The sequence below is a fragment of the Nelumbo nucifera genome, chromosome 2 (genome assembly GCF_055504915.1).
Source record: "Nelumbo nucifera cultivar China Antique chromosome 2, China Antique-T2T, whole genome shotgun sequence".
Classification (NCBI taxonomy): Eukaryota; Viridiplantae; Streptophyta; class Magnoliopsida; order Proteales; family Nelumbonaceae; genus Nelumbo; species Nelumbo nucifera.
The window spans coordinates 113,618,961-113,638,557 of NC_142650.1; the positions used below are offsets into that span (position 1 = coordinate 113,618,961).

At 41.2% G+C, this 19,597-nt stretch overlaps 1 protein-coding gene across 9 annotated transcripts; it reads right to left on the minus strand.

The window, feature by feature from the left end:
- Nucleotides 1–28: 28 nt before the first annotated feature.
- On the minus strand, nucleotides 29–17,339 carry LOC104611163 (NADPH-dependent aldehyde reductase-like protein, chloroplastic). 9 transcript variants are annotated; one of them, XR_016082313.1, is made up of 9 exons: nucleotides 15,445–15,479; nucleotides 13,619–13,721; nucleotides 12,777–12,929; nucleotides 12,499–12,638; nucleotides 12,196–12,415; nucleotides 12,024–12,110; nucleotides 9,993–10,300; nucleotides 1,164–9,886; nucleotides 29–1,074 (listed from the first exon to the last, which is right to left on the minus strand). XR_016082313.1 is itself a non-coding variant. In XM_088897466.1 (9 exons), the coding sequence occupies exon 9, from the start codon at nucleotides 9,153–9,155 to the stop codon at nucleotides 7,989–7,991; it is 1,167 nt and encodes a 388-aa protein (XP_088753592.1). In that variant the 5' UTR covers nucleotides 9,156–9,886; nucleotides 9,993–10,300; nucleotides 12,024–12,110; nucleotides 12,196–12,415; nucleotides 12,499–12,638; nucleotides 12,777–12,929; nucleotides 13,141–13,320; nucleotides 13,445–13,509; nucleotides 13,601–13,706; the 3' UTR covers nucleotides 29–7,988. The 9 variants fall into 9 exon arrangements, 8 of the variants coding, with proteins under 8 accessions (XP_088753592.1, XP_088753593.1, XP_088753587.1 ...); XM_088897466.1 differs by lacking the exon at nucleotides 15,445–15,479 and adding exons at nucleotides 13,141–13,320; nucleotides 13,445–13,509 and having other exon boundaries at nucleotides 29–9,886; nucleotides 13,601–13,706; XM_088897467.1 differs by lacking the exon at nucleotides 13,619–13,721 and adding an exon at nucleotides 16,853–17,339 and having other exon boundaries at nucleotides 29–9,886; nucleotides 15,445–15,539.
- Nucleotides 17,340–19,597: the final 2,258 nt, after the last annotated feature.

Genomic DNA, 19,597 nt, shown 5'->3' on the forward strand with positions numbered 1-19,597 from the left:
TTCAGACAATATTCGTTCGAGTATGAAGTGCTCGACAAAATGTCCCAACAAACGGATGCTCTGTGAATCCCTTTATTTATTCTTCTTTATAGCAACTCCGATCAACTGCACAAGAACAGAAAAGAAACAAAAAGAGGCAAATCGCTATCGAACAACAAGATCCAACAGCCCAGAACCAGAATAATGCTTTCACACATAGCCACCATTAACGCGAATGATCTGCCCATTAACCCACTCGCCGCCATCAGTAGCCAAAAACCCAACAAGAGGGGCCACGTCTTGGGTCTCACCGAGTCGACTCAGAGGGCACTCCTCGATCACCTTCCTCACTTGCTCCTCTCCCTTGCCAGCAAAGAACATATCAGTCGCTATGGGTCCCGGCGCCACACAGTTGGCAGTGATCCCCGTCCCCTTGAGCTCCTTCGCCAGAATCCTCACCATCGTCTCCACCGCCGCCTTGGATGCCGCGTAAGCTCCAAACCCCGGCTTGAGCCCGCCTACCATTGAGGACGAAATCAATATGATCCGTCCTCCACCTCCACGTTTCAAGCGATTGGCTGCCTCCCTACAGCATAAGAACGCTCCTCTTGTGTTGACGCTGAAGATGGAATCGAAATCCTCCACAGTGGTATTTGCTATGGTTGGATATTTGGGGTCAATCACCCCGGCTGAGTTGACGAGGATATGGGGCTCTGCGCCGAATGCTTGCTCGGCTTGATCAAAGAGGCTTTTTACTTGGGCGGGATCAGAGACGTCGGCCTTGACCGCAATGGCTCGTTGAGGGTGAGGGGAAGGGGACGAGGAATTGATCTCGTCGGCTAGGAGATCGGCTTGGGTAGAACTGTTGGCGTAGTTAAGAACGAGCTTCGCGCCGAGAGAGGCAAGGTGGAGAGCGATGGCGCGGCCAATTCCGCGCGATGCACCAGTGACAATTGCGACCCGGCCTTCAAGAGGGAGGGAGGGAGCTGTATGGGAAATGGTGCTAACCCCGGCCATAAGCAAAGGCGGTTTGTTCTTTCTTTGCTGTAGTTGTTGATCAGAAGTTCAACGCCTCAATCCTATTCGATTCTTGGCCTGTAAGAAGGGTCCTTGGAAATTTATAACAAGATAAAAAATCTATGGTAGGCTAGCCAGTAAGCCACGCTGTTTGGAGTTGGACTAACCCGTATGATCTAACATCGTCCCTGTGCTTTGATTAGACGTTGCAACAGCCAACGGCGTATGAGCTATTTCTTTGCCCACAGCCCCGTTCAGGCGTTCGGCCGTTCGTTTGCATTCTAGATTCCTGCCAATTAACATCGGTGGAGAACTTTTTAAACGGTTACAGTAGCAGTAGCCTATGAGAATATTACGATGTAGAAAAACTTCAGCCACACTCATCTCATCGTCTCATGGATTCATGGGAGCTGAGGTCACAAAGTAGGACCCGGGGACCGGGGTCATAACTCATAACTCATAAAGTAGGACGCATGCTAGTAAAGGGGTTGCATGGTGTGGTCAAATTTTCATTCTCGTAAGTCATAACATTTGTCTTTTTCTTAAACCCTAAATTACCCTTGGTTTGTTTCCTGAGACCAGTTTACCCTTCAGGTTTTTTTTTATATTTGTTAATATCAGCCTAGATTTTTGAATAAACAATTTAATAATTTTAAATTTACCAGCAAACCCATTAGCTAGAGGTGTAAAAAATTGAATGAATCTGATCAAAAGCCTGAACCCAAAATAGTATAAAACTAGCGAAGTAAGGGGAGTGAGAGATAAAATAAAATTTCTAGTAAAAGTTGATAGGGTTATTACATGTTAATTATCTATTACTTACTAATTTGATAACTTAGAATTGTATATTCTTAAAATTGTCTATTTTTAACCCATGCAAATGTGAAAAAAACAAACAAGGGTTGCTCACAAACTTACTTGGGACATGAATATTTATAGATCCACACCAATCTCTTAATGTAATAACTGCATAGCGAAAAGGTTTTTGATTAATTTACACAAAAATGAATGAATTACAAAAAGTAGGGGTGGATTCAAGTTGAGTGGAGACGAATACTTGGCTATTTGAGCTTGATTCAAAGCTCAAAAGTTTGAGTTCAATTACAATCCATGTTTTTTTAATAAAAATTATACTTATGAAAGTATTTTTTAATTTATATACAAAAATTAAGAATTATAAAAATTATTTACTATTATAGATAAAAATAAAAATATTATATATAAAATATTATTATATAATAAAAATCATTTATTATATATAAATATATGTCAGTTCACAAGCCGAGTTTCATTGGGCTTGAGCTCGGCTCAAAGCTTGGTTTAGATCAAGCTGAGTTGAGCTCAAATAGCTCATGTGAAGCTTAGTTCGTGGCTTCTCCTAACAAAAGGATAAATGATGCAACCATCTAAATTTAAAATTAGAAATCTTAATGATGCAGCGCAATCCGGGCACTCCTAGCTGGCGACAGACGATACCTGAGAAAAGGAAGGTAAAGGATTCCCGGGGAGCCCGCTCGGTGGGAATACTCTGATGCTTAAGTTAGAATACTTGGGAGAGCTGTAAGGGATGCAAAGAGAGCTAAGAGTGCAGAGAGCGCTAGATCAGTAAAATTCAAGATACTTTCGCCCCTTCGACCGTGGGGCCTTTAAATGCGGAAGTTCTTGTCAAATCGGGTGTAACCGCCACTGGCCCTCTGTCGCAGACGTTATTTGCCAGGGCTGCATAGGTAACTATTGTAGACTACTGCCCAATCGGATGAAAGACACGACCCGGAAAGGACAGACACGCCACCACCTGTCGAGAGACGTGGGTGCAGTCTGCTGGGCTGGCAGGGACTGCACCGTCAGTCAGGAGACGTGATGCAGTCTGACGGGTACGGTCTCGTCAGATAAGAAGCTTCCTGAGAACGTTGCGTCGCTTAACAGCGAGCTATCCCATAGTGAGCTGCCTTGTAGCGAGCTCCTGGATGTGTCCCAAGGTGATTCCGCCCGAGGTTGCCTTTGGGGTAGTCTTCTTGCCTAAGTATCGGAGCGAGCTGATTCTCTCAACTTGCAAGCTGGGATAGACTTGGCTTGGAGTATTCCCTTTCCACATACCAAGGTCCTTGAGCTCACGCTATAGCGAGCTCATTCCGCGGCGAGTTATGATGAACTTACAATTTATTTATAATTTTTGAGGACTTTAGCATGGATTTTTATGCCGGTTTTATTAATTTTTGCCTTAATTTAGCTTAATGCTAAGAATAAGTTTCAGGGATAATTAATCCAAGAAAATGAAGGAAAAAGGGCAAGAAAAGAAGGTTCAAAAAGACCAATTTCAATCCAGCCCGGTCGTGGAAGCAAGAGAGAGCACTTCGGCCCAAGAAGAGCAAGTGAATTCCTTGAGAAAACCCAAGAAAAGAAAGCCTAGCTATGAGTAGAATTCGGCCCAGCAAAGAAGGCCCATTCTCAGCCCAAAAGAGCAGCTCAATGTATAGCTATCATGTGCTAAGAGAGAGCCTAAGTGCAGCCCAAATAGCAGCCCTTAGGAGGCTTTCAAGAGAGCTCTAGAAAGTTCAAGAAAGGGGTGTAATACACCCCATTCTAGAGGCTTCAAGAAGGGGCAAGAGCCCCCTTGAAAAACTATATAAGGAGGCCTCTAGGAGGGGGGAGAGGTGTTCAATTGCTTGAGATGAAGGCTCTCCCACTCTTAGAAGTTTGGCCACCTTGAGAGAAGAGAAGAGAAGAAGGCTAGGCGCAAGGAAGAAGAAGAAGAAGGGCTGAAGGAAGTTCAAGACAAGCAAGCTAGAAGAGAAGGTGAGTTCGAATTGAGGGTTTGTGATTCAAAGATCTTTTGTAATAAATCAATTGTAGTTTCATTCTCTTTTGATTTGAATTCAGTTTCTTTGTTATATTTTCTTTCTTCTTTCTCCTTTTTTCCATTCTTCCTTGATGTATTTCAGCTTGTAAAATTTCAGTTCAACAATCTAATTCTTTTTTGTTCATTCAAATGTTCATGAATTGTACTTGAAGTTTCTTGAATAAGGGTGTTATTGTAGATTAATTCAGCCAACTAACCTTAATAACTCAGATCTGAATTCTCAGATCTGAGATTGCAAGATCTGAATTGCTTGAAAGAGAATTCAGATCTGCAATTTTCAGATTGGCCGAATGGATCTAAAGCTTGGAATTCCTAGAGTGCTTGAGAGAGACTCTAGGAATTCAGATCTACTATTCAAGAACTGAATTGAATGCAAGGTTAGAGATAACTTGCACAATTCAGTTGGTGATCAATTCGGATTTGAATTGATGCCTTAGAAGTGTTTGAAGAAATGCATGCATGGGGATTAGATTCTTTCTAGAGATAGAAGAATCGTCACTCATGCATTGGATGAACATGCGCTTGAGAGAGGTTGTTCATGACCTTGGGGTTTCACCAAACCAAGGCTCAATCATGATTTATTCGAATGATCCAAATTGATAGATTGCTCAATTCTGAGATTGACATTTACTACTTACTCTTCTAACCTGATTTGAAGGCAATTGGGCCAATATTTTAGTTAGATTTTAGTTTATAATTTTGAGCTTTCATTAAAGTTTTGATTTATTGTTGATCAGATAAGAAGTGCCCAATTTAGTATTGGTAATTGTTGCCTAAATCCTCGTGGGAACGATACTTCACTCACTACTTTATTAATTGAACGGCTAGTGCACTTGCTAGTGTCACAATGAGCCACACACCAAGTTATAATGTAGCGAGCTGTCCTGCGAGGACCTTAACGAGCTCGTTACTCAGTCGTAGTCAGGCTATCATGCTAAGTTGTTGCTTACGTTGAATCACGTCCACATGTCGCCTTCTTAGGAGGTCAGGTCAAATCACCCTCCATCAATTGCCCCCCACTCCTTGGGCTAAGGATTCCACCCTAGCGTGAGGAGTTCATGGAGTGTGACGGGTGGATTTGACCCGAAATTCAAACTTGATTGACCGATCGCATTAAATACACACACGGATGTTAGGTGATTTCTGGATTTTTCGAATGCCAAAAAGCGCGCCAAAACAGCCCTCACCTCCGGAAGTCGTGTAGCCGGCATTACTTTAATCATGGAAGACGTGCAGCCAGTCACATTTCGGTTTCAGAAGACATGCGGTCAGCTTGACTGCGAACCGTCAGATTCGCTTTAATCTGAGTCGTTGGTTTGTGGGCACAGTGGCTATAAATAGGAGGGCCCCAAGCCTCATTTCCTTCACGCCAACTTACCTTGCCTTCGGATTCTAAGGTCGTGCCTTCACCTAACTGCTCGAGCTCTTCTCCTGTTCACACCGTCTTTTCGGTTCAACTTTTTCCTAGTGAGTCTTATCGCTTTGTCAGCAATGTCAGGGTACCCGTACAATGTCTTCCCCCATGGCGGTAACCAAGATGACGCCCCTTCAGGGAGAGCTTGGGGGCAGGCTCCGGAGGCCTCCAACAAGATGGCTTCCACCTCCCGGGGTAGGGAACCGGATAGCTTTGGTCCTTCCTCCATGTCGATGGAGAGACTCAGGACCTTGGTCCTTCAAGCTCGCAAGGGAAGCGAGGCCCAGGAGCTGCTCGTCTGAGACCAGGAAGCACAGATCGCCCGGCTGTCTGAGGAGAGCGCTCGCTACCGGGAGGAGTCGTCGAGGGTGATAGCGGAGAGGGAGCTCCTTCGCCAGTAAGTCTAGGACTTGGAGTCCACCCTTCAGGATCGGACTCGGAACTTCGACGTCATGGTGGAGGCTGAGCGAGCTAAGGCGGTGTGGGACTTCAAGGACTCCCAGGAGTACCACGACCTCCAGGTGGAGTATGGCTCGAGCTCCTACCTTTCTGGATTTAAACTCTGTCGCTGGCTGGTCCGGAAGAAGTTCTCCGAGCTCAACCTTGAGGGCATAACAATGAAGGGTTTGGATCTAGAGATGGCGGACTTGGCAGAGGAGGAGGAGACTGACTCTCCGGAGGACGATGAGGACGTGGAGGCGGCGGAACCTTGAGGCTGGCTACTCTTGTTTTTCTTTCTTCTTGATGACTTTTTGAAGTGGTTGTTCCCGGGTGTTTGTACCCGGCTTTAAATATCTCTTTTTTTTATGAACTATCTTGGGTGGTTGGGCCCGATTTTTTTTTTTCTATTTTGATGAACTTCTTTCGGGTCGTTTAAGCCTGGTTCTTTGTTTTTAAAAGTTAGTAATGAAATGTTTTGTCTTTTTCTGCTAAGTATTGTGTGCTCTTTACTTTTTGCCGAAGCGATTTTATCACTCTAGCTGTTAGAACTACATACACGAAGTAGGATCTTTCGGTAGTCGTTACCCCGAACTGTTCCTCCATACTTGGGGTAGTCTTATGGTATACCCCGAGGTGGTTATCATAGTAAGCCCGAGCTGTATGCACCTGGGTTAAGTTGATGTGGGTTGTCCCTTATTGGGTTCAACTAGTATACCGAGGCGGGCTACGCTTCATAGGGGTCCCGCCCGAGCTGCCTATGCCTTTGGTATTAATACTTAGCCTTTGCTGATAAAACGGTTAGGTCTTACACAGTGTCGAGGTCTTGGTTAGCTTGGCGTTTTTAGCCCATAGGCTGAGGGAGTGACTTATAGTCCACTCATAGAGTTCGCCCATGCCATAGAGGCGACAGGATCTTATCACGCCAAGGTCTTTGTTAGCTCGACATTTTGGCCCTCAGGCTCTAGGAGTGACTCGTGGTCTACTCAGTAGTTCACCCATGCCATAGAGGCGACTGGGTCTTATCGCGCCGAGGTCGTAGTTAGCTCGGCATTTTGGCCCTTAGGCTCTGGAAGTGACTCGTGGCCTACTCAGTAGTTTATAGGTAATATTGCCTTAAGTTGACAATATTCCATGCCTGAGGTACTTGTTTCCCATATAGGGTTTCGAGCTCGTATGTTCCTTCCCCGAGCACTCGCTTTACTCGGTAGGGTCCTTCCCAATTTGGCCCGAGCTTACCAACACTGGGCTCAGGCACCATAACTTTACGAAGGACTAGGTCGCCAACGCGGAGGTTCCGCTTCTTGACCCTAGCGTTATAGTACCGAGCTACTCTCTGCTGGTAGGCCGCGGTCCTAATATATGCAAGGTCCCGTACTTCGTCAAGCAGGTCGAGGTTGGTGCGTAGCTCGTCTTCATTTGCCTTGTCATCATACGCTTCTAGTCGTAGCGAGGGAACCTCAATCTCGGCTGGGATGACTGCTTCAGTACCGTAGGTGAGGTTGAAGGGGGTCTCGCTTGTAGCGGTCTTCACTGTGGTCCAATAAGCCCATAGAACACTAGGTAGCTCGTCTGCCCATAGTCCTTTAGCTCGGTCCAGGCGTGCCTTCAGTCCGCGGAGGATGTGCGACTGAGATAAAGTTTTGTCGAATTCCCATGTCTTGGCACCAGTTCTGGAATTTAATGTCCTCAAACTGCTTACCATTGTCAGAGATCAGTACCCGAGGTAGCCCAAAGCGGCACACTATACTTTTCCAAAAGAAGTTTTGTACGTTTCGACCTGTGATTGTTACAAGAGGTTCGGCTTCTACCCACTTAGTGAAATAATCAACTGCTACCACTAAGAACCTCATCTGGCCTGTTGCTGGTGGAAACGGTCTGAGTATATCGATCCCTCACTGTGCAAAAGGCTACGGGTTGGTGAGATACTTCAGGTCGGCGACAGGTTGATGGTGGATATTGGCATGCTTCTGGCACTTGTCACACTTTCTGATGAGCTCGATCACATTTGCTTTCATTGTTAGCTAGTAGTACCCCTGTCATAGCACTTTTTGGGCGAGGGCCCTACCCCCCAAGTGTCCGCCGCACAAACCCTCATGAGTGTCGCGGAGCACGAGCTCGGCTTCGGAAGGTCACAAGCAGCGCAGGTAGGGGAGCATGTAGGATCTTTGGTATAGTCGTTCGTCTATTATGACGTATTTGGCCGCCTAACGCTCTACCCTTCTGGCGGCATTACGGTCTGTAGGGAGGGTCCCGTGTAGTAGGAAGCTCGCGAGCGAATCAATCCAGCTCGGCTCTGCTTGAACGACAGGAGCGACATCCTCTGCCCCCCCCCCCGAGAATGCTAGGCCAATGCAGGTTCTCTATGTACACGGTTCTCGTGGTATTATCACTGGTGCTGGCTAACTGGGACAGGGCGTCGGCCTCAACCTCAGCGTTTTCCGATCTCGGGATTTGCTTGATGAAGTGTGACTGGAAGTTAAGCAAGGCATCTCTTACTTTGGCTAAGTAAGCGATCATGGTTGGTTCACGAGCTTCGTATTCGCCTGTGACTTGATTGACCACGAGCTGAGAATCACTACAGATGACGATATGCTTGGCTTTCACTTCCTTGGCTAGAGCCAGCCCGGATATTAATTCCTCGTACTCCGCTTCATTGTTGGATGTCGCGAACTCGAAGTGTAGTGCGTACTCTAGTTTTGTGCCGCTTGGGCCGTACAGAACGATTCCGACTCTGCTACCCTGCTGGTTTGAGAAGCCATCTACGTGAAGGATACAAAGCTCCTCATCCCAGTTTGCACTTGGCCTAACTAGGAGAGATGCCGCACTGGTTGCTACCTCACGGTGCTCGAGCTCAACCAGCCTAGGAACTTCGAGCTCGCCCGAGCTGGGGGCCTCGTGCTCGACCGGCCTGGGGACTTCGGAGCTGAGAGTGCATTCCGCGATGAAGTCTACCAAGGCTTGGGCCTTGATAGCAATTCGCGGCTTGTATTGAAGGTCGTACTCGCTGAGCTCAATGGCCCACTTCGTCAGTTTACCGGAGACCTCGGGCTTGAGTAGAACTTGCCTCAGAGGTTTATTGGTGAGGATGATGACAGTGTGAACTTGGAAGTACAGACGGAGCTTTTGGGCTGCAATAACTAGTGCATAGGCCAACTTTTCTATCTCTAGATATCTCGTATGTACTCCCTGTAATACTTTACTAACATAGTAGATAGGTCGTTGGACCCGATCTACCTCTTTTATCAGTACCAAGCTGACCACTTCATCACTTGCCGAGAGGTACAGCTCTAGAACATCGCCCTCCTCGGGCCGGGTTAAGTCCGGTATACTGGCGAGGTACCTTTTGAGCTCGTCGAACACGAGCTGGCACTCTTCGGTCCATTCAAAACCTTTGCTTTTAATTGCCTTAAAGAAAGGCAGGCAGCGGTTTTCCGCCTTGGACATGAAGCGGCTCAGAGTAGCTATTCGGTCATTTAGCCTCTAAACCTCCTTCAATTTTCGGGGTGGTCTCATGTCTAGGATGGCCTTTATTTTATCTGGGTTGGCCTCAATGCCGCGCCGGTTAACGATGTACCCCAGGAATTTACCCGATGTGACACCGAAAACACACTTATCGGGGTTCAATTTCATGTTAAATTTACGCAAAATTTCGAAAACTAAATGTAAATCTTGTATTAAATCATGCAAAAATTGGGTTTTGACGACCATGTCGTCTACATAGCATTCTATTTTTCTGCCAATCAATGGCTCAAACAATTTATTCACAAGTCTCTGAAAGGTTGCCCCAGCATTTTTCAACCCAAAGAGCATGACCTTGTAACAGTACTGGTCGAGCTCGGTTATGAAGGCAATCTTTTCTTCATCAGCTGGGTCCATCCTAATCTGGTTGTAGCCCGCATAGGCGTTTAGGAAGCTTAGCAACTCATGCCCTGAGGTCGCATCCACCAGACGGTTAATCCTAGGGAGTGGGAAGCAATCCTTTGGGCAAGCTTGATTCATGTCGGTGTAGTCAACGCACATGCGCCATTTACCGTTTACCAGAACGGGGTTGGCCACTCAGCTCGGGTAATGGACTTCCATGATAAAGTCGGCTACAAGGAGCTTCCCGACCTCCTCGTCGACTGCCCTCCATCGCTCTGGGGCTAAGTTGTGTTTCTTCCGTCTAACGGGCCTAACTACAGGATCAGTATTAAGCTTGTGAGTTATGATGCTAGGGTCTATGCCGGGCATCTCTGCCGCAGACCATGCAAAAACATCTAAATTTTCAAGTAAGAAGCGTACCAATTGAGATCGCAGAGGCTCCTCAATGGAAGCGCCGATCTGAAGTGTTCAAGTTGGGTCCTCCGTCGATGCCGGGATGGAGACAGTCTCTTCTGTGGGTGCAGCTCGCTCCTCGCACTGCTCCGTAGGTCGCTCCAATTCGAGGTCGCCGGCCACCTTGGCTTTCCCTTTGAGGGTGGCGACGTAACACTTGCGAGACTCAAGCTGATTACCTCGCGCTATCCCGATTCCGAAGTCCGTGGAAAACTTCATTGCCAAATAGTAAGTGGAGACCACTGCACGTAGGGCATGGGTGATCGACCGACCTACTATGGCATTGTACGGGGAGGGGTAGTGATTAAAAAGACATGTTCCTATGGCCTTTGATGTGGAAATACATGGGTAGTGATTAAATTATACATAGTGTTTTACAAGTCTTTGATACCAAAAGCAGAAAGGGATATACATATTAATTCCTTCCACACACTTTATTTGTAGTGAACTAGTTATACCAAAAGCCTCTTCCATAAGATCTTCTTTGAGCATTTCCCAAGCAAGAAAAAATTAATCTTTTAATCTCTAGTATCACCATACCAGTGGAAAGCTATAAATGATAGGGTGCAGGGATTATGTGAACTGGTAAAATGCATTTCAGTGCCAAGTGTTATGTGAACTGGTAAAGCAGACCCTGCATAATGCATTGTATTTACTTGGCAATTTGTATTTACATGCTCTAAGGCTGCATTTGGCATTCCTGCATAAGGCTCGTTATTATTGAGGAGCCAACTGGAAATCTGGATTTGGTTCTTGCACTCTCCATTATACTCCAACCTTTTTAGCCGTACATTGAGAAGATCCTTCCATTGATAAAAATATACAAGTACAAAGATGTTTTTTAATGCACGACTGTGAAGTGTTGTGAAAACAGTGTAAATATAAATATCTATAGTATAGATATTATAAATACAAATATAAACTTGTATTTGAAAAGAGTACAAATACAAATATGTACAGTTCAAAGCGTTACATTTTGTATTTTTAAACCTATATTTTGGACCACACATATTTGCATTTGTACCCTGTCCAAACTAAGCCTAAGAGATGCACATGCAATGGGCGGTCCTAATCTTTGATCATATATCACACGGATTCCTAAACATGCAAAATATGGGACCTGTAAGCCAAAATTATATATTCTAGAGGGATATATAATCTATAATCTCTATATATAAAAGAGGGAGTTGCACTCTTCTTTTTTGTCCTATGAAAAGAAGAAAAGAGAGGGTAGACCTGTTGCTGCAACGGATGCCTTAGAAGAAGTCCTATGGTGTATGTTGTTTGAAGATGACATAGCTTTGGTTAATAAGACTAAAAATTGATTAGATTCAGTTCGGGATATATGCTTTAAAGTGTAAAGTTTAGAATAGAATTAAGTTAAGTAAACAGAAAATCTGGAAAGTAATTCTAATAGTGTTATCAATGTGGTTCATTATGACTATTCATTTTGGCCTCACTAATTAAGTTCTTGAGTAAGCCTACTTAAACTAAAATATCATTCAGGTTGAAAGGATCAATAATTTTACAGGATATTTCTATAACTCAAGAATCTGGTGATGGCAATAGATATCCAGATCTAAAACTAAAGCCAGTTTAGATTTTCCTTTTCCTCCAAATGTTAATATGTTCATTGAACCATAATCAAATAACATGTTTAATTTGATGCATCTTTTCCTTCTAAACATGTATCCTCGACAAATTAAAGTACTTATGAAGTCGTACATTTGACATTTGTTGATATAGATATAATGTGATTCTCTCAAGTAGAAATGTAGAATAATATAATGGCAATGCATTCTTGAAGAGACCTTCAGGATGGAAGAGGGACGACCTATGCAGTAATACTTACCACTGTTCCTTTAACTTAGGTGGAAACATGTCCCTTAGAAATGTCTAATATCAACTTGGATACAAAATCTGCAACCTTTGCAACTAAATTTTCATCCAATAGAATATTACTCGACTTAACATCTCTATGAATTATGGGGGGATTACCATGTTCATGAAGATACGACAATCCTCTGACTGAGTCTAGAGCAATTTGGAGTCTCCTCTTCCAATCTAGGTGAATTCCCAATCTCCCTGCAGTTGATGATTGCAGAATAATTTCTTATTATGTATTAAGATACACAAAATAGGAGAACGTTTATGGAACTGTGAAACATACCAAACAAACTCTCCCAAAGTGTCCCATTAGGAATGAATTCATAGACCAACATTTGCTCTCTTTGCTCTAAACAAAAGCCTACCAGGTTCACCAGATTTTTGTGATGAACCCGTGAAAGCAACTCAATTTCATTTCTAAATTCATGCCCACCCTGCATTGAACCTTGTGTTGCTCTTTTAATTGCTACCACTTGCCCACTAGAGAGAATTCCTTTATAAACCTGGAAAGGGGACAAAGTTCACTATGTTGCCATGCATTGCTAGATATCAAGAGCTTTATGAGTAATAACAAATGGATTAGTACCTTGCCATAGCCCCCAGATCCAATTTCATTGCTTTCTGAGAAATTGCTGGTGCATGCTTTGAGTTCATCATAAGAAAACAATCAAGCTCCTTTTAATTTTGGTGCACCACCATTATCACTATTCATTTGAAACAACGGTGCTGCAATATGGTGGATAAAAGTTCAGATAAGCAATTTATATTGGAAATTGCAACTTCTCAAATTTCAACATATTATCATATGCAGTTGTAAATTTGGTATAGAAAACATTATATTCATAATTGCATGGAGCACATTACCAAATGGTTTACTCAATTCAGTAGTTTTGTCTGCACGTTTCTTTTGCTGAATGAAATAGATTCCCACACCCATGAGTAAGAAGACCAAAGAAGCACAAGAAATTGCTTTTCCAGCAATGGCACCTGAGCTTAGTGAAGTTCCTTGACTTCCACCTGAAACAATTGTTTTGTTCATTTTTTATCAGATCCATCATTTCAAGGGGTTGACTCAAATTTTGTTTCTAAGCAAGAATAAAACAAGTTACCTGGGAAAGGATAAAAAAATGCATTAAATAATATGGTCCAAATATATCTGAAGGTTTATAAACTTGGTTGCTCAAATAAAACCCAATCCTTTGAACCTCTGTCCTATTAAAGTACTTACCATTTGACGGGAAGAGTTACAATTGCATCTGTAGATAGCCATCCTCGTTAAAGAAGATGTTTTGGAGGGAAACTGAACCAAGCACAAGGCTAAGGTTTACCCAAAGGCTCATTTCTAATGAATGAAACATAGCGGTGTTGGACAGTTCTTGGAAGGTAGGTACTCTGAAAATTAACATCCCTGTGTATGGATAGGCACAATCACAACTCTAAGGGTTCACACTTTGTGTAGTAGTCACAATAGATGAAAGTTCATATAGAGGACATGGTAAAAGAAAAGACTAGCAGTGCATGCATGATCTCACATTAGGGTGTTCGAGTATCCAGAGCGATTTACTCATTGAATATTGTTGTTTTGCAGATCAATGAACTGCAGTTGTTGGCCAATGTTGTTACCCAAGGATTGATTCTGCTAAAACATTAGGAAAAGGAACTAGGAGGAATCATTATCAAGTATTTACCTAAAGAGCTTGACTTACAATTGGTGGGGGCAGAAGACCTCGCAAGTAGTGGGCATCTCTCTCTTTCTCAATGAAGGCAAGTCCTTTATTATGGTGTGGATCCCTGAACAGAGTATACCCACTACACAAGAGAAAAAAAGGTTCAGATAATTAAAATGCATTAACATAATAAATAAACATTTTATTATGAAACTATAGCTTTGACATGCAATGAATTAGAAGTTGGAGGTGTGAACATTTTGTTCCCTTTAGTGGCTTCTGTTACACAAAAGAAGTAGATGATCTTTTAACAGATTAAAATTCTACATAGGTTTGTTTTGAATAATCTGTCCATCCAACAGCCTTGTAAAGCAAGGAAATGGCTTTAGAAATCATACTCTTTCTGTCAGATGTTGTTTAAATGCTGTGCAAGTTTGGAAGAAAATTCATAGGACCTCCAATTATGGGCTTCGCTTGTAACTCACATACTGATGTTACTTAAACTAAATCAAGAGCCACTCACTCATTTCTCCCATCTTCTCATCAAGGACTCTAAGGTTATACTGCAACAATTTTTTATAATAACAAATACACATGTTGGTGGTCCTGCTTAACCTATCCAACCCATTGATAACCAAAAAAAGGAAGGGAAGCAAACAGAAAATTCACATTCTTGGACTGTTGAAACAATTTACAAAGGTGAAACTCTAGAAAGGGTTTAAAAGGAAGAAAAGAACCAATGCTCTTCTAAATGAAAATGGAAAAATATTTGATTTGATGGTGTCATCATAATAAGCCCAAATCTTGTGAGACCAGAGAAAGAAAACCAGAAGTTCTAAGGTTATAGTTATACATTTCTCTTACTTATGCAGACGGAGGTTTAAATTGGGGTTTTTTTTTCAGCATTAATTCAAGCTAGCTTAGAAAAGACTTACCAAAATATCCGTTAGTATATGATAATCATTAATCTCACCAGTAGATGGATCAACCTCACTAACAAGACCCACTGAAACACCTACAAATACAGATAACCACACTTGCCACAAGAGCCTAAAATAAAAAAATAAAAAAAAAAGAAAAATCAAGTAACCATGTTTCAGATAAGTTGTATCTAAAATAGGTTCAACAGACACATTGGATGTTCAGAATTATTTAGCAGAAAGAAGACTAGTTTCAAGGCTGCTATCAAGAAATTCTAAGCAGTGCATTCTCTCAGTAGTCTACTACTTTTTCCTCTGTAATGTGGCCCAACTTTCTAATCAACCTATAACCCAATTCTTGGGTTCTAGATGGTGGATTTTGGAAAAAGCATCAGAATCTCAATAATCTAGATTTAAAGAATTCTAGGATCTAGAAGTCTAACATCAAACCAGATTTTTTTTGCTTGGTAGTTTTCAATGGTTGTATGCATTCCAACCAAAATTTGGAATTGTAAATACTCTGATTATTTGTGATCTTATCAACTTTAAGAAAACCATTCAAAACTTCCCCCAACTTTACTGACCATGTCCAAAACTTCCCCTCAACTTAAGATACCTCCAGGAAACCCCTTAGAAGGTTTTATGAATTACATATACTGTACCTAAAGTCAAGGGGAGTTTTAGATAATCTCCCATGAACTTGTAAGTAGATCTGGATATCTACACACTGAAATTTCAGTCTATAGGTTGCCATAAATGCACAACTGCACATATTTATTCTGACGAAAGCAAAACAATTCCAGTTCCATTCCTCAGAAATACAAGAGGAAACAAAAGTGTGATGGTGTGGTGGATTGGTGATGATGCTCAATAATACAAAGTGGATAGAAAATTCTGTATTAGCTTGGTTAGAGAAATTACAAATACCATAGAAATAAACAATACCTCAAAAAGAGCTTTTAATTCTGTATCCTCAACATGGCTATTTATATTTCTCATGAAGAATGTCCTGGAGGGGTGTTCACCATAAGGGTGTTCCCCTGCAACAGAGCCATAAGAAATTTGGTGTAAGATAACATTGGATTAATCCACAATTGAACAAATTAAGTTAATGTTTAACAAACATAAAATTCAGTTACAACTCTATGTAAGAAATATTTTTTGTTGTACCTAAAACCCGGGATGTATACAGACTGAAGAACTTGCAGAGTGAGCTTAGATAGTTCATTTTGGAGTTGGAATATCTTTTGCCCTTCTTCATACTAGAGGTTGGTATTTGCATAAGAAATTGAGCTTAGATAGTTTATTATTTTCTTTCAAGTTCTCTATCCTTTTCGTTTATTATTATGTTCTAGCATTTCAGCATGTGTTCTTTGGAAGCTAAGTAGCACTTTTTCTTTGCCATGTATGAAGAATCTTTGGAACTTTTTATTGATCGAAAAGATCACCAAAACTCTTTGTCTATAGGTGCCAATTGCCACTATAGATGCTTCCAAAAGTCCACATTAGGCGTTTACAAGATTGTTTACAGGTTGCTCCCACTGAACAGTAAAATAAGATCACCTAACATCAAAGGCAGTTCTTAAATGTCACATGCCAAAGCTACTACTTTTTTTTGAAGTGTAAAGTGAAAATTCATTAATTGAAATAAAGAAATACAATCCGAGAAGTGACAAGATGACACCTCACCATACCAAATACAACAACTCTAAACCAAAAAACAAAAAAATTGATCCAAAGCTACTACCTAATACTTTGTGTGCTTATTTTAAACATAATAAAGAGTCGTAGTTGAAATTTAAAGCATCACCAACATTTGATGTCAGATACCTCATTAAAGATATAGCATCCTTTTGACCAATGCTAGAAAGCTCTACCTGGGAATGATATTTATAACCTTGACAGGAGAAAACTAGGATCTGGTCAAGATATGGTAATATTCTTTAAATTTGACTTTATCTCGAGGTAATCAAGGTCATCAACTACAAATCCAATTGATTTCCAATCCTTCGGCAATCAGGCATGTGGTCAGTGTTGGTACTCTCTAGGCCTTCAAAACAATGATGTTTTGAAAGAAAATAAAATTTTCAATTGAGCAAATCCTGATGTCCATAAGGAATGTGAAGCATCAAAAAATGCCCTGACAAGAAATATGGTAAGTTACTGAATAATCCAGACCCATCCCAGACAATCAAGATTAGTTTTGAAACTAAAAGATTTAAACTAAAAACAAAAATTTCTAGAATGAACATCTTTTGACGAAGAAATTATTGTCTGTAGATGATTGTAATGGATGCTTAAAAGATGAGAAAGAAACTAGCGATAGAATAAGGGAAAATAGTAGTAAACCCACCTTGAGAATGGCAGAGGAGGAAGACGGTCGGCTGGTTCTCACTTCTCACTGTTCACTGTCGCTAAAATTTCTTCTCTCTTGCTCGAACGGATAGAGGTCGCTCAGAGAATGGCCCAGAAATTTCTCCCTTCTCAAGCATGGATCTTTTTCCTTCTCAAACTTCAGTATAAATAAATTTTTTGTGAAGGAATCTTTCCCCTTCTCAAATGGACAGAAGTCTGCTATCTTTCTTTCTCGAGAAGAAGCTTCTCTTCTTCGAAAAATTTCTGCAAGGTTCTCCCTGAAAAGAGAACCCTCCTATCTTGTTGAACAGGAAAGACTTCGCGCGAGAGAGAAAATTTTTTGCTCTCCCGCGTTAGACTGGTTTGTTGTAAAATCCGTCGGTTTAGTAAACGATTAGACCGGTTCATTGTAAAATCTATCGAGTTTATTAATATAAACCGTCACAGCAGCATTCAAAGACCGCCGCCTTAGATATCCTTATAGTGGCGATCAAAAAGACTGCCGGCTTGACCGTTTTTCTTGTAGTGAAACTACGGAGATTATGAAGAGAAGAAAGGGTTGATACAGACCATTCATTCGTTAAATGACCTTCAACAGTTAAAACATAGTTATCAGGTTGGCGCCTAGGCAACAAGGTGCCTTTGGAGGGTCGCCTTGCCTAATTGCAAGGCATTATACATTTTAATTTTTTGATATTATAATAATAAAACAAGCATTACCAAACTAAACTATTCAATTTTCAATTAAAATACTAGTTGTTGTTATTTTGTTCTTATTGTTAGGGTTCAATCAGCATAGTATACTTTGAACTATTGAAGACTTCAAAACCTTATAAGTACGGGAGAACTCAAAACTTTATCCAATTAATGGTCCGTTCGGTTTGTAGTCGGAATCGGAATCGTAATGGTCTATTCTAGAGGTATAAATCGGATTGTGCTGCCCATGGCCAGACCTAATACTGGGCTTGGGGTTTCAAGTGCTGACACAGCTCATAACACAACCTATAAATATATATACATATATATTATATAAATTGTAATTATATAATAATATATAGTATATAATATATTATTAATAAAATAAATATTTGTTTTCAATTTTATTTAATTATTGTATATATAAACAGTTGTATATATCAAAATTCATATAATAAAAATTTTAAGATTTTTTAAATAAATAGCATTGGCCCGATCCATGGCTCTTCCTGACCTAAGGCTCAGCCCAACCCTCGAACCTTGGGCCATGCTGGGCCGACCCCCCAAAATATCCCAATGGAGGGAGGCACGACCTGTGTCAGCCCAGTACAACCCATTTTATAGCTATAGTCTATTCCCACAATTTATTTGGTTCAAACAGAAATGGGAATGGGAATGGGAATAGGAATAGGAATCATCATTCCCAAGGGAAGGGCAATGAATGTCATTCCAACATGAACAAGAATGGGATTCTGATTCCACCCAACCAAATAGTTGGGATCAGAATAGTCCATTCTGATTCCGATTCCAGATCCTTATTATTGCAAATCAAACAGGGCCTAAATCATATTGATTACTTTCATTCTTTTATTTTTTTTATAAATGCGTTTATTATCTATATTTTAAGTTAAATGAAGATTATACATTCTTTTATGAAGATTATAAACAATTACCAATGAGAGGTGGTTACTGCATACCCCACTTGCAAATTATTACCAAGAAGGCCATTAGACATATGAAGTTGTATTTTATGGAGGCATGTTAAGAGCAAGGGTCAAAATCGGCCCTGTAGGTGTGACACTATGGGAATGGTGAAAATTCTAACCATAGTGAGTAAGATGCATGGGGGATAATGGCATTAGAGATGATACTTAGTTTTGTGGAAGCATGGGAGGTGATTATGGAAGTTTCGGAGAACAAAGGACAGGATGATACTATGGCTCAGAGAATGTGTTAAGCCTTAATGGAACAAAGGGATTAGCTGGGTGATAAATCGGTCAAGGGTGGTTCTACATCCCTGAACCTTACTATTTATAGACATGATGATGGCTCACTTCATGCATGGACAAGAATTCTAGAATATTACCTTAGTGGTTAATGAGAATTTCATAATATTCTTTTAGTTGTTAAGGGTTAGAGTCCTTATGTCGCTTTGGGCTGCAATGCAGGGATTTTTTTTCTCTGATTCTCACGCCCATATACTCCTATTACATGTCATTTTGGGAGAGACCATATCTACCGTATGATCAGGTTTTCAGTTATTTTTATTCCTTAAACTATAGCTTTCTCCATTCAACCTATAGTCTTGATTTTGTAGCTAGTCTGCAGTGATACTTTAGTATTATATTTATCCATTTACAGGCCCAGGCCCATATTGGCTGATTCATACCGTGGAACCTACAGTCTTGATTTTGTATCTAGTCTGCAGTGATACTTTAGTATTATATAAGTTTATCCTCTTACAGGCCCATATTGGCTGATATATATTGTATTTTGTAGCTAGTCCGCATATACTTTAGTATTATACAAGTCTCTACCCTTACAGTCCCAACAGGCTTTTAAATAAGTCCTTGAACAAATTTGAAAAAAGAAAAAACCAAAAAAAAAAAATGAAGCACCCAATGATACAGACCGATATGCTCCATTTGGCGTATTGACCTGTATGCTACTGCCTACTAGTGATGGTTGTTCTTTTAAATCTCATGTGTGGGGAACGAAAACAAACAAGAATTATTTAATTGTATAATGTAAAATTTTTCCTGATTAA